The sequence below is a fragment of the Tachysurus vachellii genome, chromosome 14 (assembly GCF_030014155.1).
Source record: "Tachysurus vachellii isolate PV-2020 chromosome 14, HZAU_Pvac_v1, whole genome shotgun sequence".
Lineage (NCBI taxonomy): Eukaryota > Metazoa > Chordata > Actinopteri > Siluriformes > Bagridae > Tachysurus > Tachysurus vachellii.
In genome coordinates, this window is record NC_083473.1 from 3,479,286 (window position 1) to 3,496,112 (window position 16,827).

The 16,827-nt window shown below is 36.8% G+C and overlaps 1 protein-coding gene across 2 annotated transcripts; it reads left to right on the forward strand.

The window, feature by feature from the left end:
- The first annotated feature begins 935 nt into the window (after nucleotides 1–935).
- Nucleotides 936–14,999, forward strand: zc3h12ab (zinc finger CCCH-type containing 12Ab). Of its 2 annotated transcripts, none has more exons than XM_060886870.1 (6): nucleotides 936–1,184; nucleotides 2,753–3,282; nucleotides 7,344–7,483; nucleotides 11,817–12,051; nucleotides 12,214–12,314; nucleotides 12,672–14,999. In XM_060886870.1, exons 2-6 carry the CDS (start codon nucleotides 2,786–2,788, stop codon nucleotides 13,574–13,576), a joined length of 1,878 nt encoding a protein of 625 aa, XP_060742853.1. In that variant the 5' UTR covers nucleotides 936–1,184; nucleotides 2,753–2,785; the 3' UTR covers nucleotides 13,577–14,999. The 2 variants fall into 2 exon arrangements, with proteins under 2 accessions (XP_060742853.1, XP_060742854.1); XM_060886871.1 differs by having other exon boundaries at nucleotides 936–1,169.
- Nucleotides 15,000–16,827: the final 1,828 nt, after the last annotated feature.

Here is a 16,827-nt window from a genome sequence, read left to right on the forward strand (position 1 = left end):
ATTAAATAAAAAATAATGTGATAAAGTATAAACTAGATTAATATATTAAAATAACAGTGTATTAAGTCTAACAGTGTCATGTTCAAGTAATTAACATTAGAAACATCAAAATAATGAGGTTATAAAGTCTAAGTCGTGTGATACACTACAGTGTAAGAAATTCACTGTAAGGCCAAATGTATGTGGACACGTCTGTGGCATTAACACAGATTCATTCCCCTTCATTGTTATAATGAGCTCCACTTTTATCTTCTGAGAAGGTTTTCCACCAGATGTTATCAGAGCATATCTGTGGGGATTTGTGTTAAATTCATTCAGCTACAAGAGCATTAGTGAGATCATACTCTGATGTTGGGATGATGACGAGTCTCCAGTTCCAGTTCATCCCAAAGGTGTGGGGTTCAGTGGGGTTGAGTCAGAGACAGGGCTCAGTGCAGGACACTCGAGACCTTCCAGTCCAACCTTCACCACTACACCATGTCTTCATGGCTTTGTGTATGTGGCATTGTGCTGGAACAGGTTTAAGTTCAATTGAAGTGTAATTGTAATGCTACACTATACAAAGACATTTTATACAATTGTGTGCGTTATGTCATGTTGCAGTTTGGGGAAGATCTGGATGTGGGTGTGACGGTCAGGGGAACACATACTTTTGGTTTATATATACATATATATATATATATATATATATATATATATATATATATATATATATATATATATATATATGTCTACTTTGGAGCTTAACCTTGTATACTGTATATATAAAAACGCGTGACCTTGTGCTTTCGGAGAAGCGCAGCGCAAACTGGTGGATATCCATAAACCCTTTCTGTGTTTCTGCCTTGCGCACAATTTAACAGACAAATCAGCCCGCTGTAGAGGCTGCATGAGGGTGTCTACATGTACACTCCTCCTGTACACGACACACCACAGGGCGGAACCGTGCAGGGTTTAAGAGTGAGGATTGGATCAGGGCCGCGCTCTGGAGCGACATGGAGACAATGCGGCGTTACGCAGCTGAAGCTGAAGTTTTCTTCAAATAATATGTGTTAAAAGTTACTCATTGACCAGGAATGTGAACTGATAGACAGTGTACGCGCAGTGAAAACGGGATACTAAGGATTACGACTCGGAAAGACAACATCTGGAACGTTTCTTCACTTTCGGTAAGGACTGAACAGGTAAATCCAGTTTAAACTCCGGTACTGGAAATATTATATGTGCACTTTCAGGAATCAGGGGAACATGCTGTACCTGTACTGCTGTACCTTTAGAGCTTTAATAAGGTGTATTTAGTTTAAAAGTAAGTCACTGGTCATTAAGATCAAATGATATACTTTATACACACTTTAAGACCAATCTAAATCAATGTAGTCTGTTTAGTCAAGTCGTTTTTGCTTAAACTGAAACTATTTGTGTTCAAAGAATCCTTATAACCACCACCATGTTACTTTATTAATACTGCTCGTTCAGTAGCAAATCAGAATTTTGTAAAAAATAAACAAATAAAATCTAATTATTAATACCCTTGTTCTAATATCTAATGAAAGCATTAAGACTACACCTGTAAAGGTTGTTTCCTTGATGCCGATCCCTGAGCAAAAAAAAAATCCTGTCCAGATTAAACAATTGTGTGTAAATTGAATAAGGTGTACTTTTCTGGTCACTTGGTTAGTATCACCAAGGGTACATCTTTTATACCTGGAAATGTAAGTTTATATATTAAACTTTACAGTTAAATCCCTGATCCTTAAGCTTTAATTAGGTACAAACCAGGACAACAACAAAAATTATTTAGAATGAGAAAGAAATAACTATAATTTGGTGAGATTGATTAAGAGCTTTTTACATTAAGGGGCTGATGAGTAGCTCCTAAAGGTGCAGAGTGATGAAATCAGCTACCCATGACCGAACCCTCTCATCAGTTGTTCCTATTAATAGTGCTGTCTTCAGTAGGGAAAGCAGGTCTCCACACCGTCCCTAACAATTTTCTCAGAAGGTATATCTCAAGAGAGAAAAGCTGGTGAGGGAAAAACAGGAACTAACTTACAGATGTTCCACCACATTATTTGACTATTAATGGCTGAAAAGTACACAGATAAATTTTTAAATAAATAAATAAATGTAATACTTCAGGATGTGCTCAGCTCTAGCTCAGATCTCTCAGAGATTAGAGCAAAGAGATCAAATTTGGCATCTGAATCATTTTTTTGATACATACATTTTAGCACAACCGATTTTGACTAATTTCGATGCAATTCAGTTACGTTGGAAAAAGTCTGTATTGGATTAGTGTTGGGTTTTGGTCGATACTCAGAAGTCTGATGATGTTTTTGTACTGAAACAAAAAAAAAAAAAAAACTGGGAAGTTCCGCAGAAAATTTGTCTACTTGGTCTTTCAGTCTGACTTTCACTTCATAATAAATTTGTTTCGTCACTTTTATTTCGGTCACTTCAGGAGAACGAAGCTGCTGATGGACGTTGATCTCTTTACTTTCTCTTCAAAGCAAATTTACACACTATTTAAAAACTGGAACAACAAAAACACCCACCACCCGAATCTGCTGTTTATTACTTTGTATAACAATGAAGTGGGTCAAGGTTAAAAAAAAATATATTGATGATTATATTCACCTTTAGCCAACAATGTCCCAAATGAGAATGTCCCCAGGCAATAAGAACAGGTTTCATCATTGGAATTCCCTAAAATGCAAATCTCTCTCAGCATGTGTGTTTCTCTTCTTTCCAGAAGTGTGCATTCAGGAGAAGACCTGTTTTGAGTATGAGTATAGGTGCAAGTCTCTCACCTACTGCCTTTCCTCCAGTTTTGGATACATACCTTTGGCCTGACTACTGCAGCACTGTGTGTGTGTCCTCCTTCATTCATGCAGACACACGCACATGGATGTCTTCGTTCTGTCCATCCAAACTGTGCGTTAGAATGGAGCAAAATCAGCCTGAGGATCAAGCAGACCTGAGTGCGGAGTTTCAGCCTCAGCTGGATCTGTTTAGAAAGTTGGGCTTCACCGACACTCAGGTCCGAGCTGTGCTACTCAAGCTGGGCCTCGACACTGACACTAACCGGATTCTGGGAGAGCTGATCCAGGTGAGAGCAGCGGAGACAGAGGGCTCTATCAGTCTACCAGAGCCGGTTCCACATGGTGAAAGTCAGAGAAAAAGTCACAGTGTTCCATCTCAACCTGCTGAACAAGAAGACACAGCTCAGGATGAAGATTCCCTCAAGCCTATTGTGATAGATGGCAGCAATGTAGCTATGAGGTGAGTCAAAAATACATGGTCTTAGTCAAAGGCACCTAATACTGAAGAATAAAAATAATCTACATCTAAAAAAGTTGCTTACAATTATTTTACTCTTTCATCCATAAAGGACACTCAGATATACTATAAATAACACTTAGCCTTTAATTACTGACTAGCCTAACAACATAAACTATAAATAATGACTAGCATTACAAATAAAATATAAATAATGACTAGTATTACAACATAAACTATAAATAATGACTAGCATTACAAATAAACTATAAATAATGACTAGCATTACAATAACAACCATAAATAATGACTAGCATTACAATATCAACTATAAATAATGACTAGCATTACATTATCAACTATAAATAATGACTAGCATTACAAATAAACTATAAATAATGACTAGCATTACAAATAAACTATAAATAATGACTAGCATTACAACAGCAACTATAAATAATGACTAGCATTATGCTAGCATAATGACTACAATATCGACTAGTGTCACCTTTGTACCAGTATCACCTTTGTACAAATGTAATAACAGCTACAATAACATATACCATCATCATTACAATAACATATACCATCATCAACTATAAACAATTTTAAGTGCTACAGTACCAACAGTTAGAAACAATAACTACTGATATGATATCAGGGGCTAAATATAATGACTAGCATTAAGATTCCAAAGACCATAATTATAACAAGTGTTACAGAAATACAGTTCAGTAACGAGTATTTTATATCAGTGACTGTAAACAACAGCTACAGTAGCACTGCAGTATCAGGCATTATATATAAATACTATTAACAATGACTAGGCTTATAGTATCAAATATTATGAACAGTAACTAGTGATACAATATCAATGTTTAAGTATAAATAATGAGTCAGTACAGTAGGAAGGATTAGCAGTACATTGCAGCTAGAAACTGACTAGCAAGGTTTGTTGTCTATCGGCAGGAATCAGCTATGCAATAATCATGATGCAATATCAAATACCATAAAAAAATACTTCTAAGAAGTCTTCGAGAATCGAGAATAAATAGTATCATGATAAGTTATTTAATATCGTATTTAATCGTTTTGGAAATGGATCAAGTGATTAAGGCTCTGGGTTGTTGGTTGGAGGATCAGGGTTCAAGCCCCAGCACTGCCATGCTGTCACTGTTGGGCCACTGAGAAAGGCCCTTAACCCTCTCTGCTCCAGGGGTGCTGTGTCATGGCTCGCCCTGTGCTCTGACCCCAACCTCCAAAGTTGGGATATGTGACAAAAGATTTTCACTGTGTTGTAGATGTGACAAAAATAAAGGCTTCTATTCTATTAGAAGGAAAACAAATGAGAACCAAAAAGAGCAATACAAACAAAACAACCCAAAGGCTCAGAATTACACAAATGTTAATGTTAATTTTATATTGAAAGTATGAAACAAAAAAAGCCATTTAAAATCCAGGGCTAATAATAATAGATCCAAGATAAGGTTCTAAATATTCTAGATCAGAAATCCAAACTCTATATATTACAAACATAACTAAGATGTTCTAGTGGAATTAATTAAAAACAACATTATAATAGGTTTTCTGGTAGCAAAGGTTAAAATTTCTTGATCTAACAGTTGATAACGTCAACAGAACTTCATGTTCAAACTAATGAATTTCCTGGTTACACAATCTGCACTCTTTGTTTCCCAGTTATAGAAGGGAAATGAGTTATAATCACGCTCTCTGGTATCACTCAGAGTTGATCCACCTTGGGCTTGATCATTAGGAATAAATTTAAATTAAACACGTATAATTTATGTCCTGAATTTATATTGCTGCTTTCTGACAAACTCTATTCAAAGAGACATGCAAATGCAAATTGACTTGAATTGAATTTAATCAAGCTGAAGTGAAATTTCACCAGACTCCAAAGAGACAAGACCAAACCTTCTTGTCTTTTACTATTTCACTGTTTCTTTAACCCCCCTTTTATGTCATGTAGGAACAGATAGAGTGTCGAATCTTTTATCTCTAAAATGTCTGATCCATTCTATGCAAATTTTTGAATTATGCAAAACATTTGCTACGTGAATGAAGCAAACTGGTGCTTAAGAAAACACTGTATACATATCGAGCACAAAGACTCATTGTCTCATGCGTCAATAGATACACAGATTAAGAGATTTAAAAATTGACTCACGTACATTCATTGGAACTATTTACCGTGTGTCGAATTACTGTCTTTGTCCGATTAACATGTCACCGGATAAATGCGAGTCTTAAAGAGAACATTTAGCTAAAAGCTGTTTAAAAGAGCAAAACTTAAACCAAATCCAAACAACGATTAGGTTTCAATCCAATTTTAGTTTTATGATCTTATAGCTTTGCTTTGATACAGAACTTTTATAGTTTAGTTATGTTTAATGTCTCAGATATTCTAAGTTATCTTTGATTTTCAGTTAGCTGCTACAAATTTCGTCCTTCGTCTGTAAGTGTAAGAAACGGTAATTATAAAATAAAGTGTGGGATTTGCAGTGAAAGAAAATGAATTAACTTTCTGACCAATCAGAATGGTTGGTTTAACAGCACTGTGGTGTGAGGTTCCTTACTAAGAGCGAAACATCTAATTCATGTTTATATGGTAAATGTACTTTTTATGTTTCATATATTCCATATTGCACATTGCTTTAAATCATCTATTAATTTAAACAGATAATATTTAATTCAAATAAAACATCGCTTTTGTTCAAATTTTCAAACATTTAAGCACTTATATTTATATATAATATAAAAATATATATATAAATAAATATAAAATATATTTATTTATATATTTATTATATTTATTATATTTATATTTATTCCTCCCAGGATATCAGAAATGATCTAGTAAATGTGATTTAAAAATTTTATTAATTTATTTATGTATTTTAAGTAAAATTTTAGCAAACAAACTTCATACTAGAAAAAAAATTACAATCAAAGCTATTTCTAAGAACAGAATGTATTTTCCAAGGCGGGTACAAACAGTTCACTGAAGCCTCGAGGGGAAAAGTGAAGACATATCCTATCTTGTTCTCCTGCTATGCAAATTTGCCTCCACCCTTTGTATGAGGAGACATGATGAAAGGCATGCAGCCAGAACTGCCTTGAGTGTATAGTAACTGTTTACCATTCATTTCTTTCTTTCTTTCTTTCTTTCTTTCTTTCTTTCTTTCTTTCTTTATTATTTTTTATTTATTTGACATTTGACTTATTTTTGATATTTGATATGATCCATTGACTTTACATGGTAACTCGCAAAGCCAGGTGGGTTGAGGAAGAAATGTTAAATCATACAGAATTTGTAAATTTAAAACCTTTTTTTTTTTGTGTCAAAAATGTCAGACACATTGCATCCAATCCCCCTACCCCATTGCACTGTGACTCACTTACGATGAGTTTTAATTTCTGTAACAGCAGCTTAATCACTTTTTATCTCTATCACTTTATCACTTAGTATATAATTAAAAAAAAATTATATTAAGCTTTCTATGAAAATGTTTTATTGACACTGTAATGCAGGCGTAGAAATAAAATAAACACCTACGACAAAGGGTAGAAAATTAGCAGATTTGGTTTGTAAAGCTGTAAGCTTCACTACACAAAATATAATAGTATGGCACAGGGTGTCAACGTTTTACACATTTAGTTTGTGTAACATTGCAGAAATGATCATTCGGACCACGCAACAGAAATTTTCAGTATGTCTGTTTTATATTATTCATGTGTTTTTTTTTTTTTGTTTGTTTGTTTTTTTTAATACTTAACCCTAGAAATGTGACTTGTAGCTGTGGCTTAGATCTTAGATCTGGTTCTGTAATTTGTAAGTTAATGTAAGTTTTTGAGGTTCCAGGTGTGAGAGGTTAAAATGGTGAGCTGCGGGTGTGGATTCTTTCAGTTCAGTTTCATGTGAATTGTTTGTGTGTGTTTGTGGTTGTGTGTAATTTTCAGGATTTTCTTAAGAAATTTACTGCAGCTTATCACTTGAGTACCAAAAACCTACTGATGAATTTCTCTATTAAATTTCTGTTCAGTCATGGGAACAAGGAAGTTTTTTCCTGCCTGGGAATCCAACTGGCTGTGAACTACTTCCTGGATCGAGGGCACAGTGATGTTACTGTGTTTGTGCCATCATGGAGGCGGGAGCAGCCCAGGCCGGATGTGCCGATCACAGGTGAGACAGAACGAATAAGAAACACGTTTCACTTCCTGTTCATCTTTGTGGAAACCACAGTCAGTTCAGTTTGGTTAAATTCATTTGCATTGACATCAATAAATTTGGTTGAAGCTTTTATAGAAAGTGACATAAAGTGAAGCACAAAAAGAACTCCTTGTGTCTGTTTGTGTCTGTCTGTGTCTGTCTGTCTGTGTCTGTCTGTGTCTGTCTGTGTCTGTCTGTCTGTGTCTGTCTGTCTGTGTCTGTCTGTCTGTGTCTGTCTGTGTCTGTCTGTGTCTGTCTGTCTGTGTCAGTCTGTGTCTGTCTGTTTCTGTCTGTCTGTGTCTGTCTGTGTCTGTCTGTGTCTGTCTGTGTCTGTTTTTCTGTGTCTGTCTGTCTCTGTCTGTCTGTCTGTGTCTGTCTGTCTGTGTCTGTCTGTGTCTGTCTGTCTGTTTGTGTCTGTCTGTCTGTGTCTGTGTGGAAATCAGAATTAAACATTAGGAAGAATTACAGTTGTTAAAGTTGTTAAAACACAGAAAGACCACGGTGTTCTGCGTATACAGAAACACTCAGACACCAATTAGTACATTAGTTATGCGATGAACATTGAAATACTGACCATGTGATCTCTACAATCTTTACAATTTACAATTTAAGTTAAACTTCCCTTCTACAAATCACAATACAGAAGAACAGTCTTCATCTCCCAGGGTGCGGTGATATCTCAAGATTTCCATTTCCACTGTCATTTTCTACTAGTTTCATTCTCCCAGATACTGAATAACTCCATTCCTCAATTAAAATGATATAAAATCATAAATCTCCTCCTGACCAATCAGAATTCAGCATAAGAATTATTTGCAATTCCAAAATCTACATTCGCGCACAATTACTTCTAACAGGAAGTAATGCAATAAACACACAGCTTTCTTTTGTGACATACTTGCATGGGCTGTAACACAAGCTCAGTATTTGCACAGGAAGCATTCATGCAGAACTAAACTATCTTGCTGTGTTGATCAGTTATGTAATTTGCATGTTAGTCAAGCGTTTAGAAACATTCCATAACCTTATCTTCATACTTCACATTCTGCAGTATGTTATTGTTAGATGGCAGTTTACTTGAAAGAGTAACCGACACCCATCTTCAATGTCAGATGGAGAAACAAAAGGATTTGAATGGATTCCTCATGCTCAGTTGATGAGAAACCGGTTTATTTATTTTGAGGTTTTTACTTTGAAGTACACCTTCTTATCATGGCAGTACGAATCATGCTTTAATGCCTTTTAAAAAAAAAAAAAAGAAAAAAAAGAAATTTGCCTAAAAATACCTTTACACTTACAAAGTATCAAAGAATACACACGCATGAGTCTGAATGAAAATGCAAATGAACAAACCCTCCATTGTACTTGAACAATCCGACCTCACCCTTTTACTCCACTGCCAGTATAGTATAACTATTTAAAAGTCGCATTATTAATACAAAAATGATAATTAGGATCTTGTTTAAATGCTGATTGAAGTGGTGGGGCTTAGGTCGGTGTTTGAAAAGTGTAGATTTCAGCCTCTTAAATTGGTCAAATTTGCTGTACTGTGTATTGAAGTTTTCACCTCTCATGAACTTTCCCATACTGTATTGTGTTACAAACTGGAAGTGAAATGCAGTCAAATGGGATTTTACACAATAAGGTCAAAAGTTTCACACCTGACCCTCACACCCAAATGTGGTTCTTTCCCAAGCTGTTACCACAGGGATGGAAGTACACACTTAGAAATTCATGAAAATGTTTTTAAATAAGGTAGCATTAAAGATTCCTTTTACTGGAACTAAGAAGACTTGGTCCAGCATGACCATGCCCCTGAACTCAAAGTGAGCTCCATGATATGGTGTGGAGGTAAAGGTCGGAGTGGCTTTAACTCTGACTCAACCTCACCAAACACCAACTGAAGCCTCCTAACTTGACATAAGTGCCTGACCTCACTGATTTTCTTGTATCTACATTAACAAAAATCTGCACAGCCATGCTCCAACATTTAGTAGAAACCTTCCCAGCACAGAAGAGTGAAGATTAATATAACACCAAAGGAACAACTTCATATTAATGTTCCTGGTTTTTAAATAGGACATTCAGTACTCCGGTGTATAGAATCGATAGAAACAAAATAAGACCAAAGAGCGATCAAAACAAGCACAGGACTCTTAACATACCGTTATTAGAAATGGAAAGAATATAGAAAAACTGTGACTTCACCTAGAAGATGCCTTTTCCCAGGAACCTGTGAATGGTCATAGAAGCAAAAAGAGACAAAGGGTAATTCTGAAGAAGGTGGAGAGTTCCACAGTTCAGATTGTATAAGATATTTACAGGTTCAGCATAGCCTGGAAAATCCACAACACTAAAATTAATGGAAGAGACATATACAATCCTATCTGGGATTTGCCAAAATGCATGGTTGAGACTCCTTTTGGTCTAATGAGATTGAAATTCTAGTGTTACATTTGGTGGAAACTCAATACTGCTCATCACCTTGTGAACACAATCTCCACATGATTCATGGTGGTATAGCATTGTATTGTAGGTATGCTGTTTATCTGTAGGGAATGGGAAAATTGACAGGGTTGAGGGCAAGATGGATGGAGCTAAATACCTATTTTAGTCTGAAAGAGACTGTAAACTGGGGCACTGATTCAGCTTCTAACAGGGCAACAACTGTTCTCATACTGCCAAAGCTACACTGGAATGATTTTGAACGAAGATCCAAGCACGTAAGATAAAAACCCAGTCCAGGAGCCCAGATATCAGTCCAGTTGAGAATCTGTATAGTTCTATTCCATCTAACAGAACCTGGGTAACTTTCTTAAGAAGTATGTGAATATTTATGCCACTTTTAACAGCCAGCTTTTTTTTTTAAATTTGTTTCATAATAACGTAAGACATATTGTAAAAATCCAAATTAAGTCCATTTCACTTTATGGTTCAAAAATTTCAAGGTTTAAAGAAAACCTTCAAAATGTTCATAGCAGTGCATTTGTGACTCATGGATCATGTGTACTAATTGCTTTAAAATGCTTTTCATTTATTTTTAGAATACTTTTAGCCACCCTTTTTTTTTTTTTTTGAGTCTTCAGAAGACACTAGTTTAAACAAGAACCCAAGCAAGTTGTCAAGTGGTTCATTGCTTAATAGCTAGAACACAGTGAACCAAAAGAAAGAAAGAAAGTCAGGGGAAAACTCAACTGTTACTGGATTAGCCCTGGGCAAAGAGACCATGATAAATCTTGTGTACTTTAGTCACCTTGGTTTTGTTTGGACACAGTGGATGTTTTTTATATTCATGGTGAACTTCTGAGCCGAGAGTATGAGCATGAGAGAGAGAGGAAGAGAGAGAGAGCAAGAGTGAGACAGAACGAGAGAGACTGTTTACCCTGTAATTCTAGGTTAACGTACCCTCTATCAATCACATGTTCAGATTCTCTTGGGCTGGTTCTAAAGGTAACAGCTGTTCAAACCATGAGGAGAATGATGCTGGTTTTTTTTTGTTCACCAACCTGAACAGGTCTTATCTAAAAACAGCTGAAGTTACTCTTGAATGACTTACATTTATGGCATTCGGCACTTTTATCCAGAGAGATGTAGAAAAGTACTTGTAGTACTTCATATTAAAAAGCTGAAGATAAACCGATGTGTGATCATCTTTCTGTTCTTTAGTCTGACTTGCTAAATTTTAGGAGTTTAGTATATTTTTTTGTTGTTGTGAGGGAAATATATTTGGCAGTTTGGTTTCATGACTGTGCTTTTCAGGAGGTCAGTTGTTATTCATATGTTTTACAGTCTGGGATTTGTTTAACTGTATTTTGTTTATTACAAATAAACTATAAAAATAAGGCATATTATGTAAAAGTGTACTTTAATAATATAGTGTAATATTCTCTGTATTGGTTGCAGTGTTATTTTAACTTGTAGTTTTCACCACAGACACAACTAGAAAATTGGATACAACATTAAAGTCACAGAGGCCATGCATTGTAACCTAGGACTTATGGGTACTGAGGCAACACCTGGTTTCCTGGGACTTCATGTACTGCATTAATGCATAATTTACTGTGACTTAGAGATACAGAAGCCATACAGTATTTACTAAGATTATACACTTACAGTGTCTAGACCTTAATGACAACAACTGACAGGCAAAGAAACCATGCTTCCTTTCTTGGGACCTATTAGGCACTGAGGCTGCACCTCCTTGCTCAAGGGCCCAGAAGTGGCAGGTTGTTAGAGCTGGGATTTGGGCTCATGACTTCCAATCAGTAGTCCAATGTCTTAACCGCTGAACCACTACTTACCACAGATCAGCAAATTCTCCGTGAGCTGGAACGGAAAAAGATTCTGGTCTTCACTCCATCAAGACGCGTGGCAGGAAAGCGGGTGGTCTGTTATGATGACCGATTCATCGTCAAGCTAGCATACGATGTGGAAGGCATCATTGTGTCCAATGATACCTACCGAGACTTGCAGGGGGAAAAGCCTGAGTGGAAACGCTTCATAGAGGAGAGGTTGCTCATGTACTCATTTGTCAATGACAAGTAAGTCACGTCTCAAAGCCTGTTTAGCTTTGTTTCATGCATATTAATTCTGAACACAACATCTAATTTCACTAATAAATATTAGAAGTGTGGACACAACATTGCTAAGTGATCAACTTTATAAGGAACATTAATAAGTCTGATTTTTCTTTGTTTTTCAAGGTTTATGCTTCCAGATGATCCACTCGGAAGACATGGACCTACTTTGGAAAACTTTCTGCGCAAGACTCCCCGAGCTACTAAGAAACTCCCTTGCCCCTATGGTGAGTATCATGCAAGTCTTCTCTAGCTTCTAAGAAAAGTAAGCCCTTCATATCATGTAATTCTTCTGAGCTAGACATGTGCCAGCAGGTTCAGTTAGATAATCCCTAATGGCATTTTAATAGCTTGTAGTTTGATTTCTTAGATGACTGATTTGTTTAAGGGCTCAGGAATGTTCTATATGAATGTGGTGTGCTCCACTGCATTATTAATAACTATATTTTTACTGTGTACCTGTTGGTGGATGGGGTCATTTTAATTGGGAACACAAACAAATCTGTTAATTCATGTCCTTTCAAGAGCCAACAGTTTAGCATAAAACCATACTGGGTGTTTATTCTTACCATTTTCAATTTAAGGTAAGAAATGCACCTATGGGATCAAGTGCAAGTTCAGCCACCCAGAACGTGGCAAGCAATCCCAACGTTCCTTAGCGGATGAGCTGCGTGAGAAAGCAAAAATGCCCCCTTTTCCCCAGAAACCTTCCTTGGCAGGCCAAAACCTTTCCCATGGAGCCTCTCTGGAAGAAGTAATGGAACACAAACTCACTCTTAATCAAAGTGGACCACTCAAGAAAACCCACACCAGTGAGAATATGCTGGTGGTCAAGCCTACACCGCAGTCTACTTCAAGAAAGTCCCATTCAAAGCGAGATTACTCCAGTCAGTACTCCCCAACGAATCCAGACTGCATTTCTGCATCCTTTCAGGAGTACCTGGACTCGGGCCTGGGCTCATACGAATGCCACAGTGAGCACCAGTCTGGAGGAGAGCAAACAATGTCCAAGAATCTTTCTCACGGAAGGTTCCGACATCCTTCATCTTGCACCCAGTCCTTAAGCCAATCCAGTTTACAGTCCAATCCAGGTTATCATCCCCACCACATGAGTTTAGGTGCATCCCAAAACCCAAGCAACATGCCATACTCCTACTCTCAATATCACTCCTATGGAAGAGCACCTTACCCACCAGGGAACTTTCACCAGTATAGTGTACTCCATGAGTATCACCAGAGAAGAATGCCTCCTCCACAGTCTGGCTACTGGTCAGAACCATACAGTCACTTCGGCCACATGCCTCCAGGACCTGTACAGGGTGATGGCGCTTCCTGGAACCATCTGACGCCGGAGAGGGAGCAGGTCAGGAAGAAGTTGCTAGCCGTTTTTAATTCCGGTCTTGTGGACAGAGCAATGGAGATGTTTCCAAACCTAATGGACCCTCAGAAATTAGCTGTGGAGATCATCAACCTTCAGGGGGTTTTGTGACTTTTGCTGCCTTGTGGTTGACTTGTAAAAATGTTTACACGTATTAAGTTTCTACTGAAAACCTTGTATTAAAAGCCTTGAATGTTTTAAGGCTGAATTTGAAGGAGCAAGTCATTACAACAAATGTTTATTGGATATGTATTTTCCTCTACTGTAGCAATAACCTACATTATTATTATTATTATTATTATTATTATTATTATTATTATTATTATTATTTAAACACTGGCTTTTCCCATGCAATTTTTAGTATGCACCAAAATTTACATAGAAATCTGTGTTTATAATGAAGAGATATAATAGAGTTGGGTCAGTTCTAAGAAAATACTCAACAGCGTGACATAATGCTCTTGCCTATGAATATTTAGCTATAACTCAACAGTGCTCATATACCATAGCAATTAGCCAGCTCCATTTATTTTAGAAGCGTTGCTTTTTATCCATTTATAGTTATGTTTAATGTTGTGGAATGTCTACAAAACAAGTTGAATTTAAAATTTGAGAATTCGATAGAGTAAGAACTAAAAACAATTTGTTTTGTTTTTTGGGAAATGTACTCCATTTACAGTGGTTCATTTAATTTTGTATTGCTAACTGATAGTTAACATATTCAAGATTCATTTGGTGAATGTGTTCTTGGTTACACTGGCCAACCAGCCACAGCGTTTTGATCTGGATGTGTATTTCAGGTAATGCGTTGTAGGCAAAGGGGGCCACGGTGGCTTAGTGGTTAGCACGTTTGCCTCACACCTCCAGGGTTGGGGGTTCGATTCCTGCCTCCGCCTTGTGTGTGTGGAGTTTGCATGTTCTCCCCATGCCTCGGGGGTTTCCTCCGGGTACTCCGGTTTCCTCCCCCGAACATGCATGGTAGGTTGATTGGCATTTCTGGAAAATTGTCCGTATTGTGTGAGTGCGTCAGTGAATGAGAGTGTGTGTGTGTGCCCTGCGATGGGTTGGCACTCCGTCCAGGGTGTATCCTGCCTTGATGCCCGATGATGCCTGAGATAGGCACAGGCTCCCCGTGACCCGAGGTAGTTCGGATAAGCGGTAGAAAATGAGTGAGTGAGTGAGTGTTGTAGGCATGGCAGTATGCAATGATGTGGTAATTGACTAGGATACTGTATATCAACTCTGTGTTCTTTATTTATGTGTTATGTTTGCAATATTAGGAATCTGTTAGGCACCCTAACGATACAAATTGTTTAGAATATCAATGCAGTCTTGTAAGTTTTGTAAGTACATATAGCTTTTAATGTTTAGTTTGTAAATTGCCTTCAAGTGTCTAATATGGTCTGTTGGCACTGTGTGCCTGAAGCACCAATGAAAGTCTGAAAACTACCTAAAACAGGTAGATGAGTGTACGCCCTGTGGGCTCTGGGTATTTTCCCAATCAACATTATGCAATAAATAATCATATGCTGTCTGGTATGTCACATGACTTTTCTGCACCATTCACAATCACTTATGATTCCTAACTGGACCGATTGATATCCCTTAAGTTGAACGGACTTGGTGTTTCCACACTGTGATGATTAAGTGTTCCCTTAACTTTTTTGAGCAGTGTATTAGGCAGCCAGTCGATGTGTGTGATTCAAGGCTCAACCGTCTGGTTTCTATCCACAGAAGAGCTTCTGAAAAAGTTAATGTTGTCTGAAACATGTCTAAACACACAGTACATCACAGCTGGCTGCAGATCAAAGCACACAGAGAGTCTACACAATTATAGGTAGGTGGTTTTAATGATATGGCTGATCTGTATGTGCATGTATTTATATAATGAAAGAGAGAGCAAAAGAAATAGAAATAGAAAAATAGAAAGATGGAAAGAAAGAAAGAAAGACAGAAAGAATGAGAAATAGAAAGAAAGGAAGTTAAAAATGAAAGAAAGAAAAAAAGAAATGGAAAGAGAAATGGAAATGGGAAGAAATAAAGAAAGGGAAATAAAAATGAAAAGAAAGAAAGAGATGGAAAGGGAAAGAGAAATGGGGAAAAAAGAAACAGATGAAAAGGGAAATAGTAAAATAATGTGGAAAGAAAGAGCTCCAGAAATGCACCTTAAATGTTATAGACCGATGTGAAAAGAGTTCTTTCACATTAAAAAAAGAAAGATTGAATGCAGGAATAAATAAATGATCAGTAAATGATGAATGATTCCCAAAGAATGAAAGAAGAATTACTGCAGAGCTTATTAAATGACTTCTAGTTCCAGCCCAGTCATGCACATAGGAGGAGAAGGAAGAGGCGTTGATGTTCAGAGCAGCATGTAGGGACTGACACTACTACACGCGTCACAGTCAGTCAGTTCATATACAGCTCAAGTCCAAGAACAGCGTGTTTTTGCAAGTCGAGTTTTTTTTGCGAGTTTTCTTGTCAGCAAAGCACATTCACTATATATATATATATATATATATATATATATATATATATATATATATATATATATATATATATATATATAAAATCCCCACTGTTATTTCCACAACAGCTGTTATTTCCACAACATTGAGGTTGTTCCTGATGACAGACGCTACTATTACACAGTGCAAGACAATGTTTTATTATTTAAATGATGATGTCATGCTTTTATCCAAGGGCATCAAAATAGGGGAAGCATAACTTCCTATAGTGGTTTAACTTTACATTAATTCTCAAACTCTTACATGGAATCTAAGATGAATAATAAACACAGCCATTCAATTTTACTTTACCAAGACAGGCTAAAACCTTGGCCTGTCCTCTTGGTTAATTCTCAATTTCTCCGCAGGTATAAGCATCAAAAGACATTTCTAAAAATCAAGTCAGAATCAGGAAGTGACACTTAACTAACCAGTGTTTCAGAAACAAATAATAAAAAAAAAAAAATCAAACAGGACTTCATACAAATGTGGCCTTCAAGGATGCCTGCTTTTTCATTAGTCTCAAGTCTGTCCCGTTACACTCTGATACCTTTTCCCTTGACCTCAATTGGCCGTATTTTGTTCTCGTGCACTCTTTGCATTCTAATAAAAGCACATTTTTTTTTTATGTGCTAAAAGTAACCTCCCGTAATCCCTTTCACACCCAGTGAAGCCATGCGACCAAACGGGACTCAAAATGATGCATTAAAAACCCGTTCTCCACTGAGTGTTATTCAAAACTGTGAATACACAAACACCAAACACACACTCATTGACACAGGATCGAGATTTTTTACACAGGCTACGCTTTTCTCCAAAAAGGGTTTTAGTTTTAATGAACAAAAATCTTGATAT

Bases quoted from the DNA above. Each gene is read 5' to 3' on its own strand.
- zc3h12ab (XM_060886870.1), top strand. From the start codon at position 2,786: ATGAGTATAGGTGCAAGTCTCTCACCTACTGCCTTTCCTCCAGTTTTG. The intron at 3,283-7,343 runs GTGAGTCAAAAA...ATTTCTGTTCAG, and splicing joins GGCAGCAATGTAGCTATGAG to TCATGGGAACAAGGAAGTTT. The intron at 12,315-12,671 runs GTGAGTATCATG...TTTCAATTTAAG, and splicing joins GAAACTCCCTTGCCCCTATG to GTAAGAAATGCACCTATGGG.